General features: G+C 30.5%; 2 protein-coding genes across 3 annotated transcripts; one reads left to right on the top strand and one right to left on the bottom strand.

Annotated features, from left to right (window-relative positions):
• Nucleotides 1–1,110: 1,110 nt before the first annotated feature.
• LOC145330740 (glucoside xylosyltransferase 1-like) lies at nucleotides 1,111–8,621 on the bottom strand. The gene is made up of 17 exons (XM_080175404.1): nucleotides 8,562–8,621; nucleotides 8,083–8,151; nucleotides 7,682–7,735; nucleotides 7,279–7,332; nucleotides 6,694–6,731; nucleotides 6,113–6,206; nucleotides 5,961–6,010; nucleotides 5,793–5,874; nucleotides 5,412–5,495; nucleotides 4,525–4,608; nucleotides 4,240–4,349; nucleotides 3,573–3,633; nucleotides 3,344–3,463; nucleotides 2,912–2,983; nucleotides 2,689–2,796; nucleotides 2,569–2,599; nucleotides 1,111–1,536 (listed from the first exon to the last, which is right to left on the bottom strand). The coding sequence occupies exons 1-17, from the start codon at nucleotides 8,598–8,600 to the stop codon at nucleotides 1,484–1,486; spliced, it is 1,203 nt and encodes a 400-aa protein (XP_080031530.1). The 5' UTR covers nucleotides 8,601–8,621; the 3' UTR covers nucleotides 1,111–1,483.
• Nucleotides 8,622–12,522: 3,901 nt separating this feature from the next.
• Nucleotides 12,523–19,601, top strand: LOC145329771 (uncharacterized). 2 transcript variants are annotated; one of them, XM_080174157.1, is made up of 11 exons: nucleotides 12,523–12,581; nucleotides 13,361–13,399; nucleotides 13,686–13,775; nucleotides 14,164–14,262; nucleotides 14,874–14,972; nucleotides 15,551–15,649; nucleotides 16,312–16,410; nucleotides 17,480–17,578; nucleotides 18,102–18,200; nucleotides 18,685–18,783; nucleotides 19,378–19,601. In XM_080174157.1, the coding sequence occupies exons 1-11, from the start codon at nucleotides 12,530–12,532 to the stop codon at nucleotides 19,404–19,406; spliced, it is 903 nt and encodes a 300-aa protein (XP_080030283.1). In that variant the 5' UTR covers nucleotides 12,523–12,529; the 3' UTR covers nucleotides 19,407–19,601. The 2 variants fall into 2 exon arrangements, with proteins under 2 accessions (XP_080030283.1, XP_080030282.1); XM_080174156.1 differs by lacking the exon at nucleotides 19,378–19,601 and adding an exon at nucleotides 19,133–19,323.
• Nucleotides 19,602–20,205: the final 604 nt, after the last annotated feature.

Here is a 20,205-nt window from a genome sequence, read left to right as displayed (position 1 = left end):
TCTTTTTGTAAAATATCTTCTCTAATTTTTAGTTATATTTTAAAATTTACTCGCAAGTCAAGTTTTACATCAGTTGGGACATTTTAACACGTAGCTCCCTAACTATACGTAGCAGAAGAATCGTTCTTATATTTCCAAAAAATAGAGTTCAAATCGGTTCTAACGATATGCATTACATTTTTCTACCATTAACACAAGCCGTGCAATTTGAATTTTAAAAAGGTACGCATTTTTTTGCTCACCCTTTATATAGGGCGAAGCCCCTAGAGGCTAGGGGCAAGCCGCAAGTATATCATAAAGGAGGTGAAAATGTAATGTATAAAGGTAAACTATCAACCTTTTTTGAGATTGTAACAGGTGTCAGACAAGGATGCCTTCTCTCTCCCTTCCTTTTCCTCCTATTGACTGGATCATTGACTTGAAATAAATGTTCCTAAAACTAAAATACTTAGATTAAATGCAAATTCCCAAGAACCAATTACTATTGAAGACCAAATTCTTGAGGATGTAGATAGTTTTGAGTATCTTGGAAGTAAAATTGATGAAGCTGGAGGCATTTTGACAGATGTTAAAGCTAGAATTAACAAATCTAGGACAGCCTTTGCCAGCTTAAACAAAATTTGGAATTCCAACAACATGTCTTGTCCATAAAGACCAAGTTAAGACTGTTCAAGTCAAATGTTCTCTCTGTTTTGTTGTATGGGGCTGAAACTTGGTTCCTAAACACAGCAGTGGTATCCAAGCAACAGACATATGTCAATAAATGTCTAAGGAAAATCCACAAGATCTTTTGGCCAAATAAGATCACAAATGCTAAGCTTTTAGAGCGCAATAATATGTCAGACATCAAACCGACAATAAAACAGAGAAAATGGAGATGGTTGGGGCACACTCTAAGGAAAGGGCATGTTGATATAACCAATCAAGCCTTGACTTGGAACCCCAACATAGAAAAGAGGAAACCAGGTAGACCCAAAACATCCTGGATGAGGGAACTCCTAAGTGAACTGAAAGATAAATTTCATCTTTCAGCAATGTCTCAAAACGTGCCCAATCAAAGGAAGATTGGAGAACCATCGTGCATGGACTACGTTCTGCCGAGAACTAAAAGGCAATGATGATGATGAATTAAGTTATAAGTATACATATCCCCACAAAGTTTCATTTAGATTTGCTTATTAGTTGAGGTGCTAGATCGATTCCTAGATTTTCACAATATAAATCTTACAAAGTTTCGTGATTTTTTAGTTTAAAGTTTTTTTTTAAAAACTGCTATATAGTCCATTTTTTCTGGATATTCATCAATAATTTTTGAGCTTCGCTATTTATGGACGCAAATTAGTTGTTGTTCAAAATCAAATGTTACAAAAATTATAAAATTAGAAAAATTGTAACTTTGCTAATTTTTTTAGATTTATTTAATTTTAAATTTTCTTTAATATTACATTACATCTTTATATTTGTTTATTAGAATATAAAAGCATCACTTCATTCCAAGTATTGTTTTAGGCCATTTTAAAATCATTTCATCAAATCCTACAAATATTTTAATTTATAAATATACTTTGTACTTAAAGGGACTGTGAACGTAAATTTTTCTCATCTTAATATCAAATCTTAACATTATCTCATTCATAATATCTCACAGATAGAGCAAAACGCGCTTTTGTTTGCTTAAAAAACGGCTTTTTCCGACGATTTTTATAAGGTACAGGGATAGGAAGAAATTTTCCGTATTATATAAAATGTGCATTAAATTGCTATTTTCTCCCATTATAGCTAAAATTAAACTTTTTCACATAGTTCTTGATTTTTCCTAACGGTTAAGCTGACTTTTAACATAATCCTTGCTTTTAACCAATGTATAGTTACTTAGAAATTGATAAAATAAGCAATATTTTTATTGAAAACCAAATACAATAACAAATTTAGAAACAGGTTTTTTATTAGTATCCAATTAACTATAGATGGCCCATCTCTCGCCCACCTTTAATTACAAATTTGTAAATAATAAAGACGCAATATTTCTTTATAAACAGTCTGATAAAAGTGTAAACTAATTCTCCAAAGTGGGTTATTTATTGTCCAACACAATAAAAAAGGATATTATTATTTTAAATAACCTATGAGATTCAACCCTTTGTAGACAGAGAGGTATTTTTATGTCAATACTACGAATTTAAAATAGGTCTTTATTACCCAATTACTACGTTATAAAAAAACTAATTGGCAATTTTATATCATAAAATAAATCCTTAACAGTAAGTAAATTGTTTCAACTATATATGACAAGTTAAATATCCCTACAAACATTATAAGAAACAAAAATGTTAAGATTTTCCCTGTTTTTTCCTTTTTCCCTCCTAAATTACCATAAAATCAAGGCATTATTCCTGCATATTTTTGTTAATAGGACGTTTTTGGTTGATCAGTGTAGTGAAATGTGCTTAGAAAATGTTAAGATTTGATAATCAGATAAGATATTATTACGTTCACACTCCCTTTAACAATAAGTTGGATTTGAAAATAAAATATGATTCTTATAATAGCTGATTTGTCTTAAATTACCTTTAACCCGAGCACAAGGAGACCCTAAATTCTAAAAAAAAGATATTATACTTTACTTTTATGATTTCAACATTTTATAAAATAAAAAAACTGTAATTTATTTATATTAAGAAATTTAACCTTATCAATATTTGTTTGGAGTACTTCTGGAAGTTCCCGGGGTATTTGAGTAGACATATTAAAATTTATAAATGTTTCATATACAAGCTTCAACTTTGATAACCCTGGCTGAAACAAAATTTTTAGCAACCAGTGCAATTTTATTCATGTGTAGATATTATAGAATAAGAATATGTCTTGAAATGACTTATTATCATATTTTATCATAATGATCAATTATTACCCTAATAAATGAGCCACCAGTACCATGAACTAAAGAAACTTGCTTCATTTCTTCCAGTGGACACTTTGCAGCCTGGAATAGTTAGTTTTTACATCGTATTATAAACAGCTTTCTGCGGATATAAAAATATACAATTATAAGATATTTTTAAATTTCAAATCTTTATTTAAAATTATAAAATCTGTAACATAACAGAACATCTTTATATATATGAAGAAATGATTTGAAGAATGTTTATACAATTCTCTCAAGATGGAGACTCAACAAAGTGTTCGAAAAAATTAGCCGTGTAACGTCAATAGATCCATCTCTTTTTAGGGAGTTTTCTTTCCCACTTCTCCTCTCATCTCTCCCTTTTATGACACTTTGTAGAGTCTTCTCAACATGAAATTCAAATTCCAGTAAGGCTTTTAAAACTGTTTTCAAACTTACATTTTTGGTTACGCAGTTTTCTTTTTTTATATTCCAAGTACATGGCAAATCAAAAACATTTTCTGGGGAAGAGGCAAATAATATGTTTAGCACATCTTGATCACCAAATCTTAATTTTTCCTAAATTAAAAAAATATAAAGGCACAACAATCAAAAATAGACATTATGATTTAAAGGAAATATAATGATACTGAAAATTTTAAAATGTATATTTTTATCACTTTTAAACCTTATGATTATCAACAATCTCTAGTATTCTTTGTAGCCAATTTATTTCAGGCTTTCTTGCTCTAAATTAGAGAAAAAGATGATGTAATTTTTAAAAGCGAAGATTTTCTATAGTTAGGGTCCGTTCGTTAGGTCCGTCCGTCCGTACGTACGTCCGTCCGAGATAGATAGCTTTTATTCGTTAATTTATGCATGTTAGAATTGTCCTATCGATTTCAAATCATGCATGATGATTCCTGTAGTAGTTAGGTACGATTTAGAAACTCTATAATCATTACCAGAATGTCCGTACGTCCATTTTAAACATGTTGATTTTTCTACTTTTTTAACAACAAATTTTTATGTGATCTAATTATCTGTTTGATCCGATTTTTTGTATATTGATTCCTTGGACAACAAAGAACTATAGTATAAGCGAATCAACTCTATAATCAAGTCCTAAAAATGTAAGTATGTCCATAAACATTATCCTGTATCAAGCAGTTTTCCAACAAATTTACTTAAATTTTGCTTCGACTCTTTCGATACTTTTATATTCTGATTATTCAGTTCAGACACTATACTATGTTCGTTTGTCCTACCGTTTCAGTGCTTCGCTTATATGGATGTTGTCATCCTTGTTTTTAAATATAAATATTATTCTTTCACTATGATTTTCAAAATATTACTTTTGTATATCCATAAGCATAACACCAGAGTTGAATCCATTCTTGTAAATGGGAATTTCTTTAGGAACAAGCCGTTCCCATGGAAAATTATTTACATTCATAGCTATAAACTGAACATAAGATAAACACGTTAATGTTGAATAGAGTTGAGGCAGGCTAGGGAGCCGAGCCCTGATGCCAGAGTTCATAGTTCGCTATCGGGGGGAGGGGGGTACTCAAATTTTCAAAATTGAAAAAATAATTTCTAAGAGGATATTACCAAAATGTATTAATCATTTCTAGTACCTGATCTTTATTAAACTGATTGAAGAATTGAAAAATATGCTCAGGGGGACGCAAAAATACAGCATCTGTATCAATATAAACTATCTAAAAAAAATCAAATAAAGATTGAACGTTCGCCCGTAACGGTTAGCTCAATTCGTTTACTCAGACATGTTAGAATTGTCCTATCAATTTCAAACTTTTTATTATAATTCCAAGAACAGTTAGGTACGATTTAGGAAGCGTAGCAACTCTATAATCGTTACGAAAATGTCCATATGTTCATTTAAAACATGTTGATTTTTAAATTTTTTGACAAAAAAAATTTATTTGATACAATAACCCTATTCATCGATTTTTTTTAAATACTGAATCCTATAACAACGAGATACAATGTTATAAGTGAAGCATCTCTATAATCAAGTCCTAAAAATGTAAGTATGTCTTTTCTCTGTACAAAAAAATCATAAAAAGCATGATTGTATTGAATGTTAAGAGGGACATTTATCATCTGTTAATTTATAACTATATTCTAGAAACTTTTATCATAAAAAAGCAACAATAATTTATACTATAATATATAATCAGGGATAAGGGATAGGAAACCTGGCCATAAATTAGGTCCCTGCCTAGTTTTGAATGAGATATTGCAACTTTTACCATTTCCTAAGTAAATGACGTTACTGGAGGCACCTCCAAATTAGCTATCACTCTAAACCAATAAGGATTAACTTGTTTTGTATCAACCAATAGACAATTGGAGGCAGGCTATATGAAAACCGCGGCATTTTTAGAAGCAGACAATTCTAGAAAAAATAATTAGAAATGGTGTTTGATCACATTAGCTTAATTATTATATCTGCTCAGAGTTAAACATTAAAAAGGACCATATAATATAATATTTATACCTCTCTAAGATCTGGGAACATAAATGGTATTAAAAGACGCTCAGTAGCACATGGTTTGAACAATGTCTTTAAATCCTGTCTATCCTAAAAAAAACCAGTGGTTGCTATTCTAACAATCAATTTTTCAAAAAAATTACGGAGCCTTTTAAAGTAAGGTGTAAGAATATTTTGTTTTTTTCATGTAATTGAAGAGGGGTGGGTAAAAAGAGGAGGAAAAGGGGAAGGAGGTTGTGGGGAAATCCTCCTTTAGAATTGTTTGTCAGAATCACATTCCCTTTTCCCTGTGAAAAACTTGTAAAGTAAATTTACAAAATTAACTGATTTATTAATTATTAATGTTTTTTTAAATATTAGTAAAGCTGATTAGAAAGGTAAACTTACTTGAGGAAACCATGCTTCATGTTTGGTCATTATTACTTTACTTTTATAAAGTTCAAGCATTTCATCAACAATTTTTGTTAAACTAAATATAGAGTTTGTTAATTTGAAAAAAGAGCTCTAATAATCATTAATCTTTGTAACATTATTATGTTCTAATTTTAATCAAACCTGTCATAAAAATCATCATCATCCATAATAAAATGAAAATGAAGTTTTTCCTGAAATATTTAAAATTTCAATCATGTTCATTACTTTCCAAAAAATACATTTAAGAACGTAAAATAAAAATATATTAAATATATTGTCAAATTTCTTTTTACCTTTGTCATAAGAATGGCAGATTTGATGAGAGCTTTAATTTGGTTAAATTGTCTGCTACCAGAATGTCCATGTATTGGGTTTAATTCATCATGTCTTAATATAAGATATCCTAAGTTCCTAATATATAAAGGATCTCGCTAACTGCTTAACCGATATGGTCCTCCTTTCCAATGGAGCTACTTAAAGGTGTCGGGTTGGGTTTAGTTTTTTTATTTAAAAAAAAATATAGAGCCCCAAGATGCTAGGGGTGCAGCCGCTAGTTTATTTAATTTTACTTGCAAGAAAAAAAAAGTTTTTAAATGAAAATACTAGAGACTGAGTACAACCTACCATTAATTAAACTCTAAGTAATTCATGTGCAATTTTGCTATGTATGGAAAATTATCTATGTTTAAAAAATAAACTGCATGGAATTAAAAAAATTTTACCAACAAATATTTGCCAATTTCTAAAATCATGACGTCAAAAACTTGACAATGGTACAATTCAATTCACATTTTGCTAAAAAACTTATGGATATACAGCCAAAGGGAGTTTAAGAGTAGTTTCGCTACTTTCATTAATAAAAGAAATGACTTACAAAGATCCACAAGCCACACTAATGATATGAAAGACCTTCTTAGCAGGGAGTAAGGGAGGGGACAATGGATCGAATATTCAATTTTTAGGAGTCTCAGACTTTGGGGACTGGCTTAAAGGGAATGTGCAAGAATTTAGCAGTTTCTGACTGAGTTTGGGGACTTGCGCATAGAATGCCGCTACTCGTTATGTATGTTTTGAATATTGCAGACGGGGAGAAGGGATAAGGGAAGTGGGGGGAAGGGAAATAAACACTCGTTGTGTTAGTTTGGAATGTAGCAGACGGGGAGAAGGGAGGTGGGGGCAAGGGAAATAAACAGAATAAAAAGGGGCAGTCATATTCTTGCTAGCAGCTGGCCGGGTCCAATAATCTTTTAATATAAAAATCACACCAAAAAACCTCAATATATTTCATCAAAAACAAGTTGTGATTTCACTTTACATGACGCTATGGAAATCTATTATTCAATTAACAATCCCTTTATAATTTCCTACAAATTTATTGGATTAAACTGGATTTCATGCCCTTTCTTTGATAACTCTTATATTGAATTAATTGCCCATTGTCCCCTCCCTTACTCCCTGCCTTCTTAGACTTTTCAACTTCATTTTGTGAAAAATTCGGAGTCATATTTTGTTCCTGTGAAGAGTATACATTTTTCAAACACATGTCAGTAATCAGGATTTATTTTGTCTTTTCCTAATTAATGAATAAAATCTACTTGAGATATCTTGACATGACACATATGAAATTTATAGCACAAGTTGCAAGCAATTTCTTTACAATCTCTTATATATTTAATAATAATAGATATATTAGTGAATATATTGACAGGGGAAAATTTGAAGTTAATTTAGGTTGCTAATGTGGTCATGATTTATTGGTCAGATCGTTCATCCAGTAGAAGAGGATGGGATTGTTATTAGAGTTCGTGAAAATCTGGTGCAACATCCAAGGAATTATATATCAATTTTACGGATTAAAATACCTGGTAGTAATACTTTTCTGTTTCTAGAAACGGATAAATTTTTCCACTAAATTCCTAATTAAATAAAATAATATTGATTTATTACAGTTACCAACTCACATATTTCCTATTTATAATCAAACATTTTTCATAATTAATTTAGGAATTTAGAGGTAAGAAAATTTATTACAAATTAAGTTTACATTAATTTTAAATATATATTTCAGGGCTCGGCAGTCGCGCATATCTTTCTAATTTAATCCAACTTGTGTGCATAAAAATAATTTAGATAATTAGGATTGTATATATAATAACAGTTTTATATATATAGCTGAATTTAAAGTTAAAATATGACGATTCTACTGAGGCTGACGCGCGGCTGCCGAGCCATGGTATATTTTACTTAAATTTTCTAAACTAACCTGATAGTCAATATCTTTAAAAATATGATATCCAAAAGTAATAATAACAACCATAACTAGGGGTTTCACCTTCAAAATTTGATGTAATATTTTTATAGCAATACTTTTCTAATATTATTTTAGGTTGGTCTATCCATCTGTCTGTCCATAATAGCTATGGTTGTTAAGTTAGAGATGTTACAATAGTCCTATTTTATTGTGTAGAGTTATTGAAACAGAAACAATTTAGAAAGTGTAACAACTCTAGAATCTTTAGTAAAAAGTCCCAGCTTGTAATCAACAACTGGATTAATAAGAAAAAAATATATCGTAATTTCAACTGATATTTTCGTAATTTTTAGCGGCTACGCTTCGTTGTAAAGACGACCTATTTATCTGCCCATGAAAATTATTTTAGAATAATTTGCTTGTTTGCTATACCTTATTCCTGAGAATTTCCATATATTCATTTTTAAAAAAATTAAATAAAATTTACTTACAAAAGAAAAAGAAACAGATTTAACAGCAACAGGATTCATTTTACATTGTCAAACTAATCTTAAATAAATTCTTGATGCTCAAAAAAGTTAAATACTTGATAAACAAAAAACACACATTTACAGAGTTTTTTTTTAATAGAAAAAATGTAAAAAAGTAAAAAAGTACCTAAAAACTATGGTTGTCAAATAAAAGGGTAGAGGACTTTGTCGGAAAATCTTTATTAAACAGATTTAATTAGCTCTCTAGCTCTAATAGAAGCTGAAATAACAGGCGGGTCGTTCAACGATCCCCCTCCCCCCCTGCAATATAATATACCTACCTTGTTGAGGCAGGATTCTCCTCCTATTTCTCGTGAGTATCTATAGAAGCAAAATCACCACACGCTTGTAATAAGATACAATCCTCCAGGCAAAGACCACTTAAGGATAATAAGTTATGTAACATCCAACAGATTTCCAATCCTTTGATTGCACAAACTTTGTCTAAAAGTTCAAACTGTGCAATATTAGCGCCTGTTTATGGGCCAAGGCATTTCCCCTACTCTCACTATTAGTGTCAGGTGCCAGACATAGCAGCAGCATGTATCATTTTTACGTCTTTTGTATGACACGGTGTAGAACAGACTCGAGCACCTGACTGCAAGCAGGCATGCTATCATTTAAGCTAATGCTGCAGGTTAAAGAAAAATAAAACTGAACAATACTTCTAGTTCTAAGTAAGTTTTTGAAAAAAAAGTTTTATACATAATTCGCTGAAAAATAATCATACAAAATTATTACGTAATAAATAATTTGTTTACTATAAAGTTAAAAATGTACAGAGACTTTTTTGAGATATTTAATGACATTTCAGTCTCATTTTTTGTAGTCATACATTTACATAACATTTGTTTGAATGTTTAGCTTAACTAAATAATAAATTTTTAAAGATATATATCAGATGAATTTCCTGTAATTAAATGCCAAACAAAAATGTTCAGTCAACGGAGCAGCGAAAAAAAGTAAAAACAATTATATTTGGATGATATAAAAGACAGCTGAAATTTAAAAATATAACATTGCTACGAAGAGACCTTTTCCAGAACACAGTAATAGTGTCTGACTGATTATGACGTAACAAAAAAAATTAGCCAATGAGAGGCCACTATAAATTTTACCATTGGTCAATAACGGCCTCTCATTGGCTAATTTCTTTTTGTTACGTCATAATCAGTCAGACACTATTACTGTGTTCCCTTTTCCAGAATTTTAGTTTTCTCCACTGGGGTATGGTCCCTTTCGTGGCAATACCTCTTAAGGGGCGTTTTGTCATATTTTCACAGTAGCGTTTCCCCTATTTCTGGCCCCTTCGGGGGCTCTAACCATGCGGGGCAATCACCTAACCCAACTTAACCTAAAATAACCTACCTAAAGTTACTGCGAAAATACGATGAAACGCCCCTAAAGAGGCGTTGCCACGATAGGGACTATTCCCCTCCACTTTTCTTACATAAATAGTCGAATTTTTCATCTTCTTATTGAACACTTTTTGTTTGTAAGTATGGCAAATGTGGTTTACTCGGATGATTTTAAAGCTAGATGATTGATTTTTTTGTTAAGATTTATTGTTTTCACTGTTTGACTTTTTAAGGAGGAAAATAATTACAATTGCTTTAGACTTCCTACTGTTAATGGTACAAAACCAAGCTTAATAGTTTACATGATAGGCAGGTTAAAGAGTAGATTTACAACTTATTACTGATTTCTTTTTAATTTTGTATGACTTTTAATTATAAGCACTTGTTTCAATTTTATCCGTAATATTAATGAAGAACAAGGTTGACGAGGTCCAAAATCGTTGAAGTAAAAACAACTAAACCACGATTAAGTTTTTCATTTTAGAAATGCTTTACATATATTACATAAGCCTCGTAATGTTATTGGGCTATTTTTTTTATTGGCTGTAAACAAATATCCACAAACTTACTTAAATTTTGTTTATACTCTTCAATTTATATTCTGCTTATAAAGTTCTGACATAATTTAAAGAAAGAGAAAAAAACAATTGACATTTTTTGTAAGAAAAGATAATTACTTGCAATAGCTGTTTATTTAAAAGAATGGCAACATCAATAAAAGCAAAGATCAACAAATCAGACAGACAAACGAATATTGACATATCCTAAAACAAAAGTAACATGATGTCTTTTTATAACACAGTACATGAAGAAACAGTAGTTTATTAATGAATGCACGTCACTTAAAGGAAGCGTGCAAGAAATACACCGCTATAACTGCTGAAAGACTGCCACAAGCAGACCTAATACCCAATTTTTTTATTTTGATAGAAATTTAGAAATAAAATCATTTTGCCGAGAAGCAAAATTAAAAGCTTATTTTCAGCAGAAAGTTAGTTTGCTTATAACTGAATATATTTTTGAAAAAGAACCCCCATTTTTATAGTCAAAATCATTAAAAAAGAATTCAGTTTAACTTTTTGTTGTACTGAATGGGAGAATATCAGGTTTTAGTATTTACAGCCAATCAGAAGGCGGAATCCGCTAAACAACAAATGACAGCTGAGCATCTGTGGATACTTGTATTAGTCTAATAAATGATTTTACGCTTACAAACGCAAGGTAAACTGAAAGTTTTTGATAGATTTTAGACTATGAAAAGGAGATTTTTTTATTGTAAAAATGTATTCAGTTACAGGCAGTCTATCTTTCTGCTTAATATAAGTTTTATTTTGGGGGAAATTGTTTGGTTCAGTTGCTCTGAAAGGAAAAAATAAGTATTTTTTGATTTTGTGAAAAGGAACGGCCAAGATAGGTTTCAAAGATTGAGGGGGGGTAAACACCCCTTTAAGACCACCCTAGAAGTTATTTTTTTTCTATGTATTGTATGTATGATATACATGTAAAGTTCATAGTAAACAACATAACAAGTTTTTTTTTATCATATGTTCAGAATAAGACACATATTCCAAACAATAATTATTACTAAAATTAGATTTTTTTTATAATTAGCATGCAATTATGATAATAAATCATAACAGAATAATGTGAAGTGTTTTCGTCCTTTGGTTATTTTTGTCTTATATTTATAATGAACTAATACAAATATTGAGCCTTGTTGTCCTAATCTGTAAGGTTATAGAAAGTCTAAACAAGATAATTTTCATGTGTGATTTAAAATCAGTATCTACACTTAGTGCTCTTGATAAAACTTTTGGCTTTTTAGTGTATTTATGGCGGTATTTGGAATAATAGAAAAATTCAAAGACCAAGTTTTCATTTAATTCGGATAATTAAATTGTAAAATAAATTTTAAGTAAATATTTAAAAAGAATACTTAAGCATTTTTAGTCAAAACTTTTATTATCTAAAATTGTGTTTTGAGAAATTTCAAAACTTGATTTTATTTTTTATTGAGCTAGAGTTTATGTTATATTTTCTGGTCATTAACAGTTTAAAATTCAGATTAATTATTATTTTCAAAACTACTGATTTTCATTTGATGATAAATGTTAAACTAAAAAATAATTTGTAATTATACAACAAGCTAGTTGTAAGTAATTGTAACATGTAATACATATGATGTTTGTATCTACCTAACAGTTGTCTTTATAAAATTAATAATTTACACCTGCATTAGCAATGTACTTCCCATTGTAAGCTGAATCAACCCCCCCCCCCCCCACAAACACATATTCTAGAATTTTAGTTTAAAAAGAGTTAGATAAGCCCCCCACTAAATAGTGAAAGTTAACAAAAAATTATAGAATGGTCTATCTATATAAAAAGGCATTCAATTTCAAAGAAATAAACTATAGATTTTTAATAAAATGCACTATTAGGTATCATTTTTTGTTTTATTTTTTTTGTTTTAAATTTGCATCTTGATTTTTAAATTTCTTAAGATGATTTCAGACTTGAATGTATTTTGAATTAATCTTAATAAAAATATTTTTTTCAGAAATAAAAATAATGTTTTCAATTAGTCAAATGTGGATTTCTTTTATGTGTTTTCTTTATCAAGGTTTAAAAAAATATTATTTAAAAACTGTATTTACCATAAACATTTTGGAGAAGAAAAAAGTAGAATTTAGTTATTTACATACCTTTTTTAGTGCCTAGTATATACTTAAAATTTTTGAGGGTCAAGGAACAAATTGGTCAACTTTTTAAAAACCTAGAGACATTTAAAAAATCAAAGCTACTCAGAATTATCTGTAATAAAAAGTAGCTTGATGTCTGTCCGTCTGTCTGTCCCTTAAGATCTCGGTAACCCCTGAACTGATTGGATTCTACTCTTTAGGGTATATACCTATTGGTCCTGTGGTGGTTTTAAGCTATTTTCTGGGGGGGTGGGACACCCCCAACCCCCCAAAAAACAAAAAAATCCCCCCTATTTTTTTTTTTTTTTTTTTTGTAAGAAATTTCCTTGGTCCTTTGTAGAAGATTTCCTTTGTGGAAGATTTCCTTTGTAGAAGATTTCCTTTGTGGAATATTTTTTTTACAAATTTCACCTTACACTTTTTTTACCATCTCTTGGGGCAAAGCCCCTAGAGGCTAGGGGCGAAGCCGCTAGTTTTTTATAATGTAACATATTAAGAGTGTCTTATTATCAAGGTATAGAATAGATATTTTTTTACAATTCTGCATGAATCTCCATTAAAGGGGGGGGGGGTCACAAAAATCCACTATTACTGTCTTTGCTCCACTGTACATTGTATATATGAAGAAAAATACCTTTCAAATGAAGAAAACAAATTGCTGCTGATGCTTGAAACTTATTCTAATCAGTTTATCTTTAAGGAAACAACAATCATGCTTGCAATAATCTTCAAATTAAAGGTTATGTTTATTCTTAAGGATTTATTATTAGTCTCTTCATAATAAAAATTAAAAAGGAAACAATAAAATTAAAGACATATATTCATATTCAACTTTCTTCGTTCATCCATCAATTGAATCAAACCCTTCTATGTTGCATGTATAACACTTTAATTGCACCAGATTTGTTTTAAAGTCCTATCTGTGCATTTCCTTCTTAGTTAGATCATTTGATGTTGAGAACAATTATTTGAAACTTGATTTAACAACTAATTAAACTTTTATCAACATTTGAAATACTTTAAAGAATTGATTGAGGCATCTAAAAACGGTGACATTGGAATAGTGCAACAACTATTACAAAAGAAAGTGAACATTGAAGGGAAAGATATTACAGGTAAATTTAGTTGGACCTGCAGATATTTTTTACTTTTTATTTTGAATGGGATCAGCAATGAAAATTTCATTTGATTTAGGAATAAATATTCAACTTGATTTTTTTTCATTAATTATCATTTATTTAATTATAATAAACCATAATGGATGTAGAATATAAGTGGATATTATAACAGGAGAAAAATTGTCGTTAATTTAGCTTGCAATTTCCCCTCGCTTTTTTGGGTGGGCCGTTTATCCAGTAAAATGGGAGAGGATGAGGGAGATCGTTATTTTAGCCCTGTAGAGAGTTCACTTTATCATAAAACATGAAAATCTCGTGTAAGATCCAAGTAATAATAAATCCATTTGAACAATTTAAATATTCAGTCTAATTGATTTATTTTAAGGATCTACTAGCCTTATTCATGCAGCAGTGAACGGGCATAATGATGTTATCAAATTTCTTTTGTCACGTGGAGCAGATATCAATGCTAAGGACAATGATGGTTAGTTGTATAATAATATTTTAAAAGTAAAATTTATTTTTATCTATAATATAAAGTAGAACGATGTCTGTTTGTCTGTATGTTTGTTTGCAGCGAAGGATCTCGCTGACCGCTGAACCGATCGGGTTCTCCTTTACAGGGTAGCTCTTCATAGGTCCCGGGAAGGTTTATAACTATTTTCTTGGGGGGTTGGACACCCTCAACCCCCTAAAAATGCAAAATACCCCCCCTCAAAAAAAAAAAAATTCTTTTTAAAACTAAAATTAAAATAGTGGGGTCGACTACCCCCAACAAAAAAAAATTGCTCCCCCCCCAAAATAAAATATTTTTAAATTTTTCTTTTAAATCTAAAATACGAAAAATTGGTTTGATTAAACCTCTTTGGGCAAACCCCCTAGAGGCTAGGGGCGAAGACGCTAGTAACATATATTTCAATAAGATCATATACATAATTATACTATGATTGATACAAAAGTTTTCTTATAAAGTAACGTTATTCTTATTCTACTATGACCTCAGTCATTTGATGATTACACAATTAAGATTGACAGAGATGTGTAACTATACCTCAGCTAAAGACAAAATTTACTGGATGTAATATTAATATTTAGGAATAACAAGTCTTATTACAGCTGTAATATATGGACACAACAAGGTAGTTCAAACACTTCTTCAACATGGAGCTGATCCAAATACAAAAGATAAATCAGGTCTGTTATGTTAGTTATCTCTGTTCATCTATATGTCTTTTCAACTTTTACCTTCTTTTAGTGAGGGCTTTTTGGTTATTTATCTTGTGGAAATTTAGTACAAGCAAGTATCTCCCTATTATAACTATCTCTTTCATAGCAGAAACTTTATAGCTACTGCACTAAAAGTGAACTATAATGAGTTGCACTGATATTTGCCTTTTACATGCGCTTGATAATACAGCAGTAAATGCTATTTTACCGCTTTAATATACATTATTGTAGTTTATTTCAAACAACATACCATCCTGAAAGAAGTGAGAGCTTTGTCATTCATGCAGGTCTTAATTAAAATCTTACTATTTGTCACAAATACTAAGGTCTTTTATCTTTATACAGGGAAAAGGGAATGATATTCTAACATACAATTCTAAAGGAAAATTTCCCCACAACCCTCTTCCCCTTTACCTTCTCCTTATTTCCCACCCCTCCTCAACTACATGAACAAACAAGATATAACCCCATCTAACTTCCAATGGTTTCGTGTTTTTTTTTTGTGGAATTGATTGTTAGAATAGCTACCCCTGACCTTTATATAGGAGTCACAAGTCTTATGATTGCTGCAGAAAATGGACGCATAGAAATTATTAAAACACTTCTACAGTATGGAACTGATATCAATGCTAAAGATAATGATGGTCAGTAACTTTTTATGTGTCTATGTTAGTATAACTCTAATAACTCTAATGGCATCCCTTCGGACAGGGCTTCAGTTCTTTAATTAACAAGCACGACAGACAGCAGGAATCACCAACTAAGTAGGTCAGGTTAAATGTGTATTGAACAACGGTGGTCAAATAACTAAAAACTACAGCTAATACATTATAGATCATAGGTACAAGTATAATAGGCAAAGTTAAATCATATAGACAAAATATAGTAATTACAGTGATTAGATAGATGTCATTGTCCATCCTTGTCCTGGAGGGCAGGAAGGACACAAATAACAACAGTCTCATAAACTAGGTGAATATACAGTTGGTCATCAGAGATCAATACCGTTACTTTCAAAACAACAAAATAGAATAATAAAAGTCAAGTTGGGTTACATTCTCACGAATGATAAACATATAAACAAAATAGGGAGCGAAGCTACTCTTTGAGTCTTACTGAAAAGGTGAGGTGCCACCACATAACATTGAACATAGAATTCATTGTAATTTTAGTTTTGCATAGGTAAAGTTAATAACCTTTATCTAGTAAAATACCTTCTTGTCTATTATCAAACTATCCTGCACTCCTAAACAAATTAAATTATAAGCTATGGAATTTGATTTTATACCATAATTTTCTTATCCAGGAATTACAAGTCTTATATATGCATCAACCTATGGACACAGTGATGCAGTTCGAACACTGTTGAAACATGGAGCTGATGTCAATGCTAAGGATAACATAGGTTAGTTAGCACAATAAAAAATTATCTATATTTGTATTACAGTGTCCCGTCCTAGAAAAATTTTGTTAAAATTTTGGCCCCTAACCAAAAATTGGTTGATTTATGCATAGGAATCAGCCGGATATCCGGTATCTGGCCAAAAAGTATCCGGCCTAACCCTATCATGTAGGTATGCAATTTTAACTTGCTACACCTTCATATGTTATAATTAAGACGGCCAAAATTGTTTTGGTAAATTTCAGGTTTATATCGACACACTAGAATTGAAATTTTGCAAAAATATTTAAAATTGAGATGCTACAAAAGCTTTAAAAACAGGTCTTTTTGCAGATTTTAAAAACTTTGCAGTGCTTGTTCCATCGTAATTTTTGCATTACAGAAAAAATTTTTTTTGCATAGGTCATTTTTTTTTTGCATAAATAAACCATATTTTGGCTGGGGGGCAAAATTTTTCTAGGACGGGACGCTCTAATCTGTATTTCCGGTGCCCTACCTTAAAATAGACAAATGCTTACTATTAGTGTAAAGCTATATAGGTCCAGTGATTTGCGAAGCTTTTAGCGTCGGGTCGTCCGTCCGTCTGTTAATACGTCTGTTACAGATAGCTCTTTTCGTTAATTTAAACAGGTTAGAATTGTCCTATCAATTTCAAACTGTGTATGCTGATTCCTGTAACAGTTAGGTTTGACTTAAAAAGTGCATCAACTCAATAATGCTACCAGAAAGTCAGTACGTCTATTTAAAACAAGCTGATTTTTTTACTTTTTGACAACAAATTTCTGTATGTTAAAATTATCATATTCATCTGATTCTTTGAATACTGATTCCTATTACAACAAAGTACAATGTAATAAGCGAAGCATCTCTATAATCAAGTCCTTAAACATTATCATGTATTTAGTCCGTTTTTCAACAAATTTACTTACAATTTTGTACATATAAACTTATCCATTAATATTCAGTTTATTCAGTTTTGACACTCTACAAGTGTTAATGTTCGTTTGTCCTTCCATTTTAAAGCTTCGCTTTTATGGATGTTGTCATCCTTGTTAATAATAAAGATATCTAGGAGAAAGCAGTCTTATTTTTGGTGCATGGATGAAACAAATAGAAGTAGTGAGAATATTACTACAACATGGGGCAGATATCAATGCTAAGGATGATAAAGGTATCTCATTATATAGTTATCTTGCATGTTTATGTGTATGCTAGCGGCTACGCCCCAAAGGCATTTAGGGGCACTTGAGGAGGGGGGGGGGAGAGAGGTTCGAAACCATTTTTTTGTATTTTAGATTTTAAAAGAAAAAGTTTTTTTTCACAAATTTTTTTGTGGGGGATATTTTTGGGGAAGGGGGGGGGGGTAGTTGTGAACCCTCATTTTAAATTTTAGTCTTAAAAGAAAAATCTAATTTTTTACCTCCCCCCAAAAAGTTAAAAATCTTCCCTGGACCTGTAAGTAGCATCATTGTAAAGGAGAACCAAATCGGTTCTGCGGTTAGCGAGATCCTTCGCTACAGACAAAAAAAACTTACTAATTTATATGATAGGATGTAAAAAAATGTTTTATGTATGACAAACCTACGAAAGCAAATTTTGAATCTTTTAGGGCCTACAAACAAATCGTTTGGACCCAGGTCATGTCATATTATCATTTTCTACACTTAAAATAATTCTAATACATTAAAATTTAGGATACTCCGGTCTTATGCTTGCAGCAAGAGATGGACACAAAGAGATTGTAAAATTACTCCTTGATCATGGAGCTGATTTCAATGACATGGACAATACAGGTTAACAATAAAATATACATAATCTTTTGTTATTATCTCAACATATATCTTTGATATGTAACTGGACAAAGTGTCTCAAAAATCAGCTATGTGACCTCATAAAAATTGAGGGAGATGAGAGGAGAAGTAAGAAAGAAACCCCCTAAAAAAGATATGTATAATCCCTCATTTTTATGACACTTTGTCCAGTTACTTTGATATCTATTATTAATTATTTATATTCACTGTTGATTTTTATGAAAACAGTAAAAGTGTCTGACTATGACGTCAGAAAAAATTAACAATTAACCAATGAGAGGCCGCTATATATTTTACCACAGTGAATACTGGCTTCTTATTGGTTAATTGTTAATTTTTTCTGACGTCATAGTCAGACACTTTTACTGTTTTCATTTTTATTCAAATCTCTGAGTAATTAGGAAAACTTCAAAACTTACTTTAAGTCTTTTAAGTTAACCTTTATCTAATAAAATTAAACATCTAGGTGCTACAGCTCTAGATTGGGCTACACAGGTTTATTCCTGGGAATCTGAGGAAAGAAGTAATTCTAAAGCTAGAATTACAAATATGCTCAGAAAAAAAGGTATCAATGTTTCTCATTTTCATTTCAAATGTTTAGAATTTAATGACAATTACTGAAATCCTTTTGCATTTTAACACCTCCTGTAACATAGTTGGCTTTGTTACACAACAAACTAAAGAAATGGAAACTCAAACTTTTAAATATTGGGAAATTCTCTAAGAAAAAAAAATTAATATCTTTCATTTTAATAGCTCTAACTTTGATTTGAAATATTCAAATTTTAATGGTAATGACTTTAATCTCATAGCTCTTGTAACGTAGTTGGCTTTATTTAATTAAGCTATATATATAATATATATTTATGATAAAATCAAAATTTCAACTATTCTATATTTCAAAATTCTCTAAGGAAAAGAAACCTCCAGAAAAGTTGAAATTAGATTGGTTACCAAAAAACAAAACAATGAACAAATTCAAAGACGAGGACCAAACTGCATAACTTTTGCACCACTTTTGACGTCATATTCTCCATCTCTTTTTTTAGGGGTCTTCTTTCCCTCTTCTCCTCACATCTTCCTCATTTTATGACTTCACGGGAATCAAAAGTGACACAAAAGTTATGCAGTTTGATCTTCGTAAAATTCAAATATTTAGGTGCTAAGAGAGGAAGTGAGATTGAGTAGAAACAGATTTTAATTATCTAATATCTTATGTAGATCTTTTTATTTTGAACAAAACATTTGCTTGCTGTTTATCAATAACTGTGTTTTTTGCTTATGGACATTGATGTACTTTGTATTGTTGTTTTGTCAATAAATTCTTTTTTTTTAAATCAGATTATTAATATTTGGTTAAGATTAAATGGGTCAACTTTAAAATTCCTTTTAGTAATGAATAGTTTGCCGTTGATATTGTTATCAACAATAAAATTCGGGTCCTATACGCATAAAAATCATACAAAACAAATTTAAAAGGTAGATGAAAGTTTTCCAGCAATTTCAATAATTAATTACGTCAGTGCAGCTAGTAGCAAAATTATAAGCTCATTTTGGATTAGGATGCCAGTAGCTAAATACATTTTTACAATATAAACACACATTTTCATCTTCTATCAATGATTGTCACCTAAACTTCTTTTTTTCCAAAACTATCTGGCATGTTTTATTTTTATGAATGCTATACTAATAAATTTCCTCAGTAAGAATTCAATGTTTGCATTTCTGACAAACAAATACAGTCACACAGAGACTTAGTCAGGGGAATATTCATAACAAAGTATTTTTTCTATCTTAAATACCAGCAAAAATTAAATTTGATCTCCAGAATTTAAATTTCCTACGTAGCATCACAAACAGACCGGCTAAAAAGTAAATTATGGACTGGATGTTTTTTGGTATGAGAATACTTTACGATGAATTTAACCTTGTCTATCTCTGATAATAATGGAGAAACCGAAAAAATACAATCATAGTATGAGCTAAC

Source organism: Acartia tonsa, chromosome 10 (assembly GCF_053477335.1).
Source record: "Acartia tonsa isolate MP-2025a chromosome 10, ASM5347733v1, whole genome shotgun sequence".
Lineage (NCBI taxonomy): Eukaryota > Metazoa > Arthropoda > Copepoda > Calanoida > Acartiidae > Acartia > Acartia tonsa.
This window is presented reverse-complemented; position numbering and strand designations above follow the sequence as displayed.

Coding starts and splice junctions, on each gene's coding strand:
- LOC145330740 (XM_080175404.1), bottom strand. CDS start 8,600: ATGAATCCTGTTGCTGTTAAATCTGTTTCTTTTTCTTTT. Junction 5,875..5,960: donor GATGATGATTTTTATGACAG/GTTTGATTAAAA, acceptor CTCTATATTTAG/TTTAACAAAAATTGTTGATG. Junction 2,797..2,911: donor CTGGTGGCTCATTTATTAGG/GTAATAATTGAT, acceptor ATTTTGTTTCAG/CCAGGGTTATCAAAGTTGAA.
- LOC145329771 (XM_080174156.1), top strand. CDS start 12,530: ATGTTTTCAATTAGTCAAATGTGGATTTCTTTTATGTGTTTTCTTTAT. Junction 13,776..14,163: donor TGAAGGGAAAGATATTACAG/GTAAATTTAGTT, acceptor ATTTATTTTAAG/GATCTACTAGCCTTATTCAT. Junction 14,263..14,873: donor CAATGCTAAGGACAATGATG/GTTAGTTGTATA, acceptor ATTAATATTTAG/GAATAACAAGTCTTATTACA.